The following is a 13,491-nucleotide window of genomic DNA, read 5'->3' as shown; positions in this document are numbered from 1 at the left end:
ACTCCTCCCAGTACATGAGATCAATCAACCAGTTTGTTTTGTCAGGCGTAATATATCCTGGGCTTTGCTTATTTCGCAGCCAGTTAATATTGATGCCTCATAGTTCCTTTTGGATCAACTAACAGACCCAAGCTTTTCCTCCCATTGCTGTTTCTAACTGATGAACTCCCCGAGCGCCATGTTCATTATTGAATTCAGTTTCATTTCTGACACTCTGCATTACAAGATTTGTGCAGCTCGTCCTGTATAGCGCTATAATCCTCTTTTGTACATAGATGTGCTTCCCAGTTTTATGTCATCTGCAAATGGCTTTGGGAGAATTCAGGTTTCTTCAGGAAGGGCATTAATAGGAATATATGCTGAACTGAGCTCTAAGGTAAATCTGTTAAGAAGTCTGTTATCACTTTTCTGGCATTTGGATGTTTTCTTGTCTTAGCCAATTTCTTACTCACTTTAAAACTTTTTTTTTTTTAACTCACTATAAAAACTTATCTCCAGTTCTTCTGAAAATTTTCCATGTGGCACAGTACTAGATATCCTATCAAAGTACAGAACGGGTAATACATTCCCTTTTCTTGAAACTCAGTTCTTTTCCTATAGGAAAAGATGGATTTTTAACTCTCAACCTAATTAGGAATTAAACATCTTTAGTAATTCCATGCTGGAAAGGGGTGGAAAATTCAACCGTCTCTGCACCTTTAACATTTGTTCTGCAGTTTTGCATACTGTTGAGATCAAACTGGTGGGATATTTTTATTTCATTCGCTCGTAAATATAATTCCTAACTTGTTATTCTCCTGTCAAAATGTAAATTACTCTCAAAGGATTTTTATTAAGAAATCTTTGCAGGTTCATGTGTAATTTTTTGTGCTTGTATTACAGTTCTGGGATGGAGATTACCTGCTTACTCTGATTTAAATGCATTAAGTTATTTGAGTTTTGTTTCCATCTTCAGGTGATACAGTCTGTTCCCATAAACTCGCTAACCTGTCCACGGCCAGCCAGCTCCTCTTCATTGAAAACTGAGTCAGAGCATTCATTTTGTTTTAAAAAGAAAATTACCTTACATTTCTATCCTGTCTTCGTTGTATGGTGATCCTGCTGCTTTTCCCTCTGTTCTATTCTTATTCATATAACTGAAAAACCTTTTGGTGCAGCTTGTAATATTCTTTGTATGATCTAACTTGAATTGCTCGTTTTTCCTTACATTTTTTTGATTTCCCGCTTATCTATCTTTGCTAGCTCTTTGTTTCGACCTTTTTTCATTCCTTGTAGAGTCTCAAACTATTTCTAACATCATCTAGGAAGAAGAGCAGGACTTGACAATTTTTTTCCCCCTCCTTGCTTGAAATAGAAAATCCTGAGAGCTTTAACACCTTGGACTTAAAAGAATTTCCAGGCCTCTCCGGCATTCAAATTCCTGGCCTCCTCAGTCACAGGTTTTTAAGCTAAATTTCGTAGCTTATCAAAATTCACGCTGCTTAAATAAAATCTGTTACAAGTGTTTGCAAGTTGTCCTTCATTTAAACCAAATTACGGGGTGGTTGCTTAACCTGCAGTATTTTCTCAGGCTCCCCTGTTCACAGAGATGACGACTACTTTCCAAAACGCAAACCCTTGCCTCTGTGTGCTAAATTCCCAATGTTGTAAGTGGGTGTTGTCTGCAAGGAGCAGCCGCAATGGACTTGTTTATTTGGGAGTTTTTTTGCCATAATGACATAAAAAAGCATGAGCCCAAGAAATGTTACAAAGCTTCAGTGTGCAAACCATAGAACTGCTAGTTCTGTTGTTGTCTGCAGCGTAAATAACTTTCTCCAAGTTGAAAGACTTTTTCATAGGAAGGGAATTATAGCTGGTGTTAAAAACTCTGCCAGTACAAACGGTCAGATGACAGTAAATCATACCGGTGACTGTGTTTGCAACAACTCTCCTTCTCTTGACACTTAAAGTGAATATTGCAGTATCAGACAGAAGAAACAGCTGAGCAGGATGGGTTCTCCTGGACGTAACATTAGCATATTCTCATCAGCTGTGCTAGGCTTTCTCAGAACAGGCACACAGAATTGTGGAAGCAACTGATCGCTGAATAGCTGTGCCAAAGACTAATCCAGTTCCCAACGTTTTATACTTACTAATAAAACGTAGTGATTCCTTTCTATGTTGGATGCGTTTATCATACCGTAGTAGCTCTGAGGATATACGGGCGTTAAGGTGTCTTTAGGAATGTGGTCTCTTTTAGTTGAAGTACATGAAAGGAAGTTTAAAACATTCAAAGTAATTGCTTCGGTTACATTGGGAGATGCGAAGAAGCCTCAATAATACGACAGATTTCCCCAGGTGGTTGTCTCGGTGCTTGAAGGTTACGTTTAGCTAATCAAAAAGGCTTTTCTATGCGACGTGTGTGTTTTGAGAATAACTTGAGGGATTCTTATCTAGATGTTCACCTCTGGTTTTGTTTAAACATGTTGGCCTCAGTGGAATGGGAGTGTTATCTGTAACTTCAGTTTGACTTTGTTTCCCTATGTAGAACGTTCTGTTTAGTGAATTCCCTGCTTCTAAGTTTCTGGGAGGATGCTACTTGCCACAAAGCAGATAATATTTTTGAGTCGCAAAGGACAGACACGCTTTCCAGCTCTGCATCTCAGCCTGTGCCCAGAGAACTGTTAATCATGGTGACAACCTAACTTCCAGAGGAAAGCTGACATTTCAGGTTATTAAGTCAGAAAATTATTGGGAGGAGTTTAATGGTGGGTAAACAAATACCTAACAAATGGAAGTTTCAAAACTTAATCTAAAAATGTATTTTAAGTGATTGCCAGTCCGCCTGAAAAAGGGTGTGGGGTATTTCTAAAGTAGAAACTGCCACGGCTGATGGAATAATGCGTGATCAGTCGTGTCATTCAAAATTACCTGTCAGCTGCAGGCAGGCAGGTTTCCCTTTTTCCTTTTTTTTTCCCCCTTTTTTACTTTTTCTTCCCTGTACAGTTACAAATCAGAGGATGCATGCCTATTCTTTGTCATTCGTGTTTGCAGAAGCTTACGTTTAGGTAACCTGAAGTACTACTTTAATATACTAGGTTAGAACAAATTAGACCTTGGGATATATCACAGTGAATTATGATCCTGAAATGGCAGATGGGACATTGGAGTTGGTGGAACAGTCACGTAAAGTTACAGAGTGAGTCACTGGCAAAGCTGGAAGGAGTCAAGATTTTTAGGCATTATCCGAGAGTTTAATCACTACTTTCCACCGCTTAGAAATGGTTGATGACAGTCTAATCTGGTACCAGGTGCATACGTTCCAACTCATTTTACTTTCTCTGAGACATTTTTTTTGGTATGTTGTAACTTTTCATGGAGCATTGTAATAAAATAATGGTCTTTTTTTACTGTGAAGAAGAAGAACCTGCTGCACCTGCTTCCTTTCTCCCCTTCTATGAACTGGTTAATGATAGTTTTTGTATTTTCCCAAGGTTTTTGTTAACTACCAGTGATTTTAGTCTCTTAACAGGTACTTAAAATGATGATAAATTTTTGTCTTTCTGCAGAAACAGTATTTCTGTCTTAGAGCTTCACTCTTTAAAGACATGTAGTGTGATTACTATTGTATATACCTACTCTGTGTTCTAAGAGAGGGGGAAGACAGTATCAAGGATGACTAGATCTCTGTTTTCATGAAACTTGCTCTTTATTTCAGGAAGCAAACTTACTAAATTATTATTTCCTTTTGGCAATAGGTCATAGCAAACGACAGAAGCCCACTGGTGGGTAAAGTCCACTGGGAGAAAATGGTGAAGAAAGTTTCAAGATTCGGCATACGTACTGGCACTTTTAACTGTTCCAGTGACCCCAGGTATATTCTTAAAGGATTATCTAAATCCCAAGAATATCTTAAGGCTCAGCTGTGCTCTGGCAGCAGGGCTTGCTGTGTTGTAAAAGTAGCTGTGACAGAATGTGGCTTTATTAATGGTTTTTATCTCTACTGAAGTCTGTTCAGAATTCTCCATTACATTATTTATCAGCACCATAAACACAGATCTGCAGCTTCCTAAAGCATCATGTGTGAAATACATGATTAGACTACGTGGAGTGTAATACAGCAATGGAAGGAAATAAATAGAAGACTTTGGCCTTAGAGTCCAGGCATTCGGGGACAAGAACTGTGGTTGCTTAGAACAAAGGCGAATATATATGTAGCCCATGTAAAAGAAGTATAGCAGTTGTAGAGGTGTTATATTGCCATCTGGAAAGGAGAAACACAGGTTAGCATGAACCTTGCAGTGCCTGCTTCTCAGGATTACTGACAAATCCTGTTTCCTGACAAATGTCTGTATGTTTATATATAAACTCGCACACACCCTTTGACAACATACAGTGCGCTATGCAAGATTCACTGTTGTTTGCATATGATTTCGAACAAGGAAGAAGAGCAAAGCCAAAGAGGCTGTTAATAATTCTGTGCTGCTGTAAAAATAATCCTTTTTTAACGTTTTGTTGGAAGCGTTTGCTTCACGTGATGGGAAACTTGGTCTAGAATTCCAGTGGTGGGTATGGATATGCACGTCTTACACAGCTTAAGTCGTAAATGTTTACAGAAATCTCAAAGTTAATCATAAGAGAAAATTATTTGACTTTGCAGTGCTTATGCAAAATTATCTTGTATAATCAAAATGCTGGTATTTGAACATCTTAAAAATTTGGCAGTGTTTCTCTTTGCATAGCTCCTGACTAGTCTTAATGTTGTAATCAAATATTATGTTTTAAATGAATGTATTTTTCCCTAATGCAAGAAACGTTTTGTTGAGTAAACCCTCATGAATAGTTTTCATCAGGTTGCAGCTGAAATTCAGAAGAACACTGCGTGCTACAGTAGTCAGGGTATCTTTATTAGTAGGGTAATACCTTATGGCTAGACTAGATCTAAATATGTTACATTCAGATTGCTGAGATGGGGAGTTGTAATTGTCTAAATGTTTGTTGACCTAAACCAGAGAGGACGTAGGTAAGATGGCTAGTGAATGAGGCTGGTGGCCTCTATTTCATCTGCAGGGTTCTCAGAGACAGTTCGCATGCCTGTTGGCTCTGTAACGTTTTGAATCTTGAAACTTGCCAGACATTTGCTAAAAGGAAGGCTAGATAAATTGGGTGGCGTAATGATGCTGATACAAAAGATGCATGAGAGAAGGGGTCTTCTGAGTCACCACACTCATCTCATAGTTACTGGGATCTGGACCATGACTCAGGGTTCAGCCTTGAAGAGCCTCTTCTTTTAGGTATGGATTTGGAGTTCGTCCCATCTCAGCACTCTGCCTGCCAGGCAGCAGGGGTAGTCGTTTAGCCCACAATGATCTGGCAGCATGTTTCTGCTTCCTCCTCCACCAGATTTGTGGCAAGCTTTCTCACCACAAGCCTGTCTGCATCCTTCCAAAATGGCCCCAGTAGGAAGTGGACACTTGTCAGCTTCGTTAAAGTAACTGCAAACAGACCAATGTCTTGTTAACTTCACCTCACTGCTGCTTGGCAAAACTAGGATGGAAGGAAGCACTGGGAAAGTTACCTGCAGGGTCAGGAAAGCTGTGGGACATTGAGTTACATCGTAATGGTTCTCTTCTTGGCTGGAAGGCCATGGAAAACCAGCTTCTATTACTAATGCTTTATAGTGAAGAGTCAGCTTGCGTATTTTTAAAATACAGTTACGAAGCATGAATAACTCCAATATATTACCTTGTTTACTATAATGACCCATGAAAATTAACACTGTTCCTCTTCCTGTCTTACGAATACATCTCTCTATATGTCTGTAAAGGAGATTAATGAATGTATTGTAAGAATAAATACACTTTGCCAGAGAATATTGGGTGCCTGTATTTCCTGTTATTATATGTAAAGATTCCCAGGTTGCTCAGCATGTCTTGTTTTTGGGCTTATAACAGAAATTTAATGAGTGCAGCTCCAGGGGTATGAAACTCTGTAATCTAACTTGCCATTTTCTTTATAGGTACTGCAGGCGGAGGGGCTGGCTGAAATCCACCCTCATTATGTCGGTTCCACAAACCAGTACCTCTAAGGGAAAAGTGATGCTTAAGGAATACAGCGGGCGCAAAATCGAAGTGGAGCACATTTTCAAATGGATCACAGCCCATGCTGCTTCTCGGATCAAAACCATCTACAACTCTGAACATTTAAAAGAAGAATGGAACAAAAGTGACCAGTACCATGTGAAAATATACCTGTTTGCCAACCTCGACCAGCCGCCGGCATTCTTCTCTGCACTGAGTGTAAAGTTTACTGGAAGAGTAGAGTTTATTTTTGTGAACATGGAAAACTGGGACAATAAAAGTTACATGGCAGAAATTGGTGTCTACAAGACACCATCGTACATACTTAGGACTCCCGAGGGGATTTACAGGTATGGAAATAACACTGGTGAATTTATATCACTACGTGCCATGGATTCCTTTTTGCGCTCATTACAACCAGAAGTTAATGATTTATTTGTCTTAAGCTTAGTTTTGGTTAATCTGATGGCTTGGATGGACCTGTTCATTACACAAGGCGCTACTATAAAGCGTTTTGTGGTTCTTATAAGCACTTTAGGGACGTATAATTCATTATTAATTATTTCCTGGCTACCCGTCTTAGGTTTTTTGCAACTACCTTACTTAGACAGCTTTTATGAGTACAGTTTAAAACTCTTCAGGTACTCTAACACAACTACTTTGGCTTCTTGGGTAAGAGCCGACTGGATGTTCTACTCTTCACATCCAGCCCTCTTCCTCAGCACGTACCTTGGTCATGGTTTACTAATTGATTACTTTGAGAAGAAAAGAAGACGCAATAACAACGCCGATGAAGTAAATGCTAATAATCTGGAGTGGCTGTCAAGCCTCTGGGACTGGTACACCAGCTACTTGTTTCATCCTATTGCCTCTTTTCAACACTTTCCTTTTGACTCTGATTGGGATGAAGACCCGGATTTGTTCTTGGAGCGGCTGGCCTTCCCCGATCTCTGGCTTCACCCTCTGATACCAACCGATTACATAAAAAACTTACCGATGTGGAGGTTTAAATGCCTTGGTGTCCATTCTGATGAGGAAATGCTGGAAACCTTTCAAGACAGCGAAAGTGACTCTGACAGTGAAAACAAAGAGGTCTTCAGTAGTGAAAAAGAAGTCTCGGAGGACGATGATCTGAACACGTTTCATAGCCGCAGTGAAGGAGAGCCTCGGTGCAGTACTGAGACCTGTTCATGTGCCAATAAATATTGTCATCCTGAGCCATATGAACGGAAAGCGCGATCCTACGGCTCGTACAGCACCGCGGGTGACATGGAGCCGGATTGGTCAGCCTGGCCCTCCGACATGTTGCACTGTACAGAATGTGTTGTGTGTCTAGAAAATTTTGCAAATGGTTGTCTGCTTATGGGCCTGCCCTGCGGCCACGTATTCCACCAGAATTGCATCGTGATGTGGCTGGCCGGCGGGCGACACTGCTGCCCTGTCTGCAGGTGGGCTTCATACAAAAAAAAGCAGCCATACACACATCCGCAGCCTTTGTCGAGTGATGCCCCATCTTAGCTGTGTGCTGATGTCCTTTGTAAGCTTTCAGGATATTACTGCTTGCCTTTTAAATGTTAGTCACTTAAAAGATTATGTGGTTTGAAGTTTTAGTTTAAATGTTAGTGCAGTGAACTAAAATATACATGATGCTAACGTTAACGACAGAATCATTTGGTTGCCTTGTATGTTGAACTGAACGCATACTTATCGTACAATAGCTTCTTCTTTTTAACATCTGGAAACTTGATGCTGTTTTTGTAAGCACAAAAATCAAGCCTACAACAGAAGCATATTCCAGCAAACGTTTACAAGTTAGGATGTGGGTGAAATTGAAATTCTAATCGGAGACAGTTGCTTAATTTAAGTGTTTCTTATTTTAGAGTCTGTTCAGCACATCTTTGTTGAATAATGTACGTTGTAAGACAGTACCATTTAAAAAGAAATCAGTGAAATAAATTATTTTAAAAGGAGATTTGTAATGTTAATTGTTTTGATAAATATTTTGTGTGTATGGTCACGGATGTCTTGCTGGTCTGATTTATCTGTGAAGACAATAAAAATATAACACAACTTTTGTGACTAATAAATCATCTCCTAGTGACGCAGGAATTCATTGCTCCAGTGCGAACTACTGGCCGCGTGGAAGGTGATGGTGTTTCACTGGGAACTTCTTCCTTCCTAAGTCCGCTGCGTTGAGGTGTGTCTTTGCTTCACCAGTGGTTTTCCAATTGATTACAAACTGCTTTATCAGGCAGAGCCCCTCTTTGACCAGCTGTCTCTCCAGCACCCTCATCTCCAGACATCTAGAAAGACTTTAGGGTAGCCCCTCTACAGCCTCAAAGTAAACCATCGTGCAGTAGCAGAATATTGTCATGCAGTCACAAAAGTGGCTTGTAAAGGTAAAAATTGCCAGATTCTGACTGCTGGTATTTTGAAGTGATTTCTGATTTCTTGGAGAAAAGTAATAGTTGATTGATGCCACAAAAAATGGAGTCTATTGTTTTCTTTATATTTCAATATGAAACCGTTGTTTTGATTGTACCTTTCAGAAATGATCTGGCTGAAAAGAGGAAAAAACAACAAAAAAAGAGCATGAGATCATGTAAGTAGAAGAAAAGGCTAAACTAGATAGGTATGTTCAATTGTTTTACGTGCCACAGTAGAAGCAACAGTCCCATTGTTTTATTTCTCTCCTAGTTCTTGCCCATGTGGTATAAAAGGAAGATAATTAAATGAAGATGATAATAGGAAATGTAAACACGGGTCCCTCTTGCAGTTATGATCCATCTCTCTGAGCCTTTACTGAGAGTTAGGAGGCCGACGCTCACAAAGCAAAGCTTTCTGGCATTGTTTTATCTGTCCAGGGTACCTGGGCACTACCTTTTCTAATAACAAATTATTCATGCCTCCAGTCACCAGGCGTCTTCCCAAGAGGATATTCTCTTAACTATCAGAAGAGCTGTTTTTAATCGTGAGTACTTTTTCCTCTCGTTTCCTTTTTCCTATTGCAGTACTGAACCAGGGAGGTAGAAGGGGCATAATACCACCAATTCTCCTGTGGTCCAGAAAGTAATTTTTATTCCAGTTGAGGCTTGTCAGTATATGCCCTTTATCTGTCATTACAGCTGCGGCAGAGCAGTGGAGAGGCATAATGAGGGCAAAGAGCATTTCTGCTTCCAGTTTGTGCGGCAGCGTGACATTTAGCCTATGTGCTTAGCATAAGCAGCCACGATTGAAATCCATGTTGTTTCAGGACTGTCTTGAAATCTGCACCGAACTGAGGCCTTGCCATCTCAAAAGGGGAAACAGAGGAGAACTCTCATGAATATAAATAAGTCTGTAGTTGATGTACTGAAGTACACAAGCGAAGCACCGTATCAGAGTCCAGCGTATCCTTTCACTGGGACCTCAGCATTTTGCCCAACACTGCAAGCAGTAAGTTCAAGCAACCTGTGTCCTTGGGGCACAGCGTGCTTCTGGAGCATGGCTCTGCTGCTGAAAGCTGACCTCTTCATACGAAGCCTGGGCCCAAGCAGCTCCTGTGCATGGGTGCAGCCTTATTAGCAAGCCATTGTGCACACCTGTTTCGGCTGAAGGCTTGCTTTAATGACCTCAGTTGCTCTACTAGTCCAATTCTTTTGATGAATGATACAAACTGCTGTTTAATTAGCAGGAGAGCCACAGAGGGCACATCCATATGAGCAGGTAATTATGACCAGTAGATAGCTGTGAGTGAGGGTTCGGTCCCCTCGTGTCTGTTAGCCTGGGTTGCATAAATTGTTGTGATCCAGTTCATGGCGATGCATCTGTTTCAAAATCTACAGCAGCTGCTGTAGTGTATTGGTAGTCCCAGCAGGAAAGGAAAAGCAGTTGGACGTATTTATTTTATTAAATGCTTGTGTCGGTAGCAGCAGAAGCATCCAAGTAGGATTGTTTTCTACGGAGCGCAGATTCTCAGACGGCCCTTACCCAATGCGTTGACAGTTTAAAATCTGGAGAACAGAGCAAAGACTGTGCCTGTAACAAGGTCAGCAGTTTCGCTGCTCGTTTGTTTTGCCTCGCTGGGCTGGGCTGGGTTGTGTTGTGCTAGTATTTGTGAAGTGTCTTAAGTTAACAGAGATGCTAAACATTCTTGAAGTACAGTGTTTTATTCTCTGCATGCCTGAAAGCTGACGGCCAACTGTAAACAGAAAATGTCAGATGATCTGAGGTTACTTATGTCAGTAGGTTTAATTAAGGCAATTGGTCTTCTGTCCTGCTACTAGGAGAGGGCAGATTTAGATCATCTCTGAAGGTCTTTGCCAGTCTCAGCAATTACTGTTTTGTTACGCTGGCTTTCCCATGGCTGGTACCCAGTCCAAAATGAGAGCAAATTTAGATCTGGTTTTGTTCTGCACTAGCTCTTGGAAGGAAAAAAGACAAAGGTGAACTGTATATTTTTGTAACTGTTATTAAAATGTCTTTCTCTGGGAATTAAATAATGAGGGTAAGTATAATTGTACAGAATTAGATTAAGCTAGTAGTACCTTCTTCTTCCTAAGCTTTGGCACTCTTTCTGTGCCTCAGTGATTGTTTCCAGTCCTCTGTGTCTCAGCTTGCGCATCGGGGCACAAGGGAATGGAGGGACTTGCTGGAGCTGCCTCCGCAGCACCCAGCAGGGTGGCTCCATTAATTTTGGCCAGGTTACATGCCCTTTGCTGCAGAGAGGACTGCAGAGGATGGAGATGAGCCAGGCCTTGCCGGTGGGGCATCTCCAACAGAGCCCTGTCAGCTTAAGATGAAGGAGGCAATGTCTTATGTGCCAGCAGCTGCTTCTCTTTCTCTTTGGGTCTCCTGCGGGTCTTCCCTGGGCTGCAAGGGAAAGATAATTTACTGTAGTTTGAGTCACCGTTTGCACGACTAGATTTTATACATCCTCTTCACTGTGCTTTCCTGCAACCTGTATGGCAGACTGAGGGCAGGTGGTGATGTAACCCGCTCGGGTCTGCTTTTTATTGCTCTTAACTCCTGCTGGAGGTGGTGCCTGGCCACTATCAGCACCGGGCCCAAATCCTGTTAACTCCTCTGTGCCCCCTTTCTGCTGGCTGCCCGCCTCACACGCAGTGGCGGGGGGGCGGCGTGGAGCCATGTGAAGGGCTGCGCGGGGTCGTGTGTGAGGCAGCGCATGGCCATGCAAGAGGCCGTGGGGGGGGCTGTGTGAGGGTCTGCGTGGGGCCATGCGAAGGTTTGTGTGGGACCGTGTGAGGGGCTGTGTGGGACCGTGTGAGGGGCTGTGTGGAGCCATGCGAAGCAGCGTGGGGCCACGTGAGGTGGAGTATGGCCATGCAAGAGGCTGCGTGAGGTGTCGTGTGGTGGGCTGTGCGGGGCCATGAAGGGCTGCATGGGGCCATGCGAGGGGCTGCGAAGGGCTGCGTGAAGCAGTGTGGGGCCGTGCGAGGCGGTGTGTGACTGTGAGGAGCTGCATAGGGTTGTGGGGGGCTGTGAGAGGCAGCGAGGGGCTGTGTGGAGCCATGCAAGGGGCTGTGTGAGGCTATACGAAGCCCTGCGTGGCCCTGAAGGGCTGCGTGGAGCCGTGAGCGGCAGTGAGGGGCTGCCTGGAGCCATGCAAGGGGCTGCGTGGGGCCGTACGAAGCCCTCAAGAGCTGCCTTGGGCGGTGGGAAGCGCCCGGGCCTGGATGACGGTTGGTCCCGCGCGGGGCTGGGCTGCTCAGGCATCACCCGCCCCCCCGGCACGGGCGGCGCGGAGCCGTGCGCGTGCGTGGAAAGGGGAGGGCGGGGCGCTCCTCACCGCGCACGCGCCGCCTGCCCCCGGCAACGGGCGGGGTCGGGAACCCGGAAGGGCCGGGCGGCGCGAGGCGGCCGCCGCCATGGGCCTCTTCGGGAAGACCCCCGAGAAGCCGCCCAAGGAGCTGGTGAGGCCCCGGCGGCGGCGTCGCCTCAGGCGGGGGCCGGGAGGTGGCGGGGGCCGGGAGGTGGCGGGGGCGTGCGGCTCGGGGTGGCGGCCTGGGTACATGGCGTTGCCGTGGCGCGGGGCGGGGGCTGCGGAGAGGCCGGGCCCGGCCTGGGCGAGGCGCCGCGGCGCCGGGGGCCCCGCCTGACAGCAGCGGACCCAGGGCTGAGGGGGAGGCGGCAGGCCTGCAGCCCCGCGGCCGGCGGGAGGAGGGTTTGGAGCGGCGGAGTGCCCCGGTGAGCTCTCTAGCCGTGTGTCGCTGCGGCGGCCGGGCCTCAGGAGCGGTCGAGGAGCCCTGGTACTCTGTCCCCAAAGAGGCTGGGGCACCTGCGCTCGGTTACCTCGCTTCTTCTAAAATACAGCAGCTTCTTGAGGTGTTCGGTGTGCTGTCAGAGCTGTCCTGCGCCCTGGGGGTGTGCAGAGACCTGGTGGGGGGAAGGGTTTCTCAGGGCCGCAGGTGCAGTAGCCAAAGGAGTGATGCATCCTGGGTGGCGTGGTTTGGGGAGGCTTAGTCAGCGGCTCCTGGATTGTTAGCTTGCTGTTAGCTGTCTTCCATAGTTTCTAGCTCTCCGGCTTCATTAGGAGCTTCTAGGTCCTGTTGCAGAGAGTCTTAATAATATGAATAGCTGAAATATTTGGACTAAAGAAAGATATAGACATGCTGGAATGTGTCCAGAGAAGGGCCGCAAGGATGACCAGAGGGCTGGAGCACCTCACCTGTGAAGACGGACTGAGAAAGTTGAGGTTGTTCAGCCTGGAGAAAAGAAGGCTCTGAGGAGACCTTATAGTGGCCTTCCAGTAACTTAACAGGGCCTACAAAAAAGCTGGTGAGGGACTTTTTAGGATGTTGGGTAATGGTAGGACTAGAGATCAAAACTAGAGATGGGTTGATTCAGACTGGACGTTAGGAAGAAGTTCCTCACCATGAGGGTGGTGAGACACTGGGACAGGTTGCCCAGAGAGGTGGTGGAAGCCCCATCCCTGGAAGTTTTTAAGGCCAGGCTGGATGGGGCTCTGAGCAACCTGATCTAGTGGGAGGTGTCCCTGCCCATGGCAGGGGGTTTGGAACTAGATGATCTTTAAGGTCCCTTCCAACCCTGACAATTCTATGATTCTAAGGGGTTTTTCTGAGGCTACAGGCAAGCTGCGTGAGCCTGGCTTCTGCCCACAGATTTCTAATGTCACAGTGAAATGAAATAAGATACTGATTTCGCTGTGGCCTTTCATAAATCACTGTTAATGTGTTAATTAAAAAATGGGCTGTTTGATAGGAGGAAAGAATCAAATACATTAGAGGTACTAAAAAAAACAGCAGGGAGAAGGTGGCAGACAGTGAAGTTGAAAGCTTAGGAGAGCTGCAATGCCACAGATATATTCCCTGCTGTTTTGTAGCAGCCGAGTTCCAGGGGAGCAAATTATAGCTGTTGCTTGTTGGGTGGTAGCATTAGATGAGGAATATACCTTTGACAGTATACTTTCCGT

At 44.6% G+C, this 13,491-nt stretch overlaps 1 protein-coding gene across 4 annotated transcripts in view; it reads left to right on the top strand.

Moving 5' to 3' along the window:
- The window catches only part of LOC128910711 (charged multivesicular body protein 3), a 37,187-nt gene that overhangs the window by 10,063 nt on the left and 13,633 nt on the right, over window positions 1-13,491 (top strand). The window contains exons 3-4 of one of the 4 annotated variants that reach the window (XM_054204292.1): window positions 3,738-3,853; window positions 5,999-8,140. The exons of 1 other annotated variant lie outside the window; for it this stretch is intronic. In XM_054204292.1, the coding sequence (XP_054060267.1) occupies window positions 3,738-3,853; window positions 5,999-7,577 (1,695 nt within the window). In that variant the 3' untranslated portion in view covers window positions 7,578-8,140. Of the gene's footprint in view, window positions 1-3,737; window positions 3,854-5,998; window positions 8,141-11,839; window positions 11,972-13,491 lie in introns of those variants that run through there. 2 more of the 4 variants (XM_054204293.1, XM_054204294.1) reach the window with 2 other exon arrangements.

This window comes from Rissa tridactyla, chromosome 5, assembly GCF_028500815.1.
Source record: "Rissa tridactyla isolate bRisTri1 chromosome 5, bRisTri1.patW.cur.20221130, whole genome shotgun sequence".
Classification (NCBI taxonomy): Eukaryota; Metazoa; Chordata; class Aves; order Charadriiformes; family Laridae; genus Rissa; species Rissa tridactyla.
This window is presented reverse-complemented; position numbering and strand designations above follow the sequence as displayed.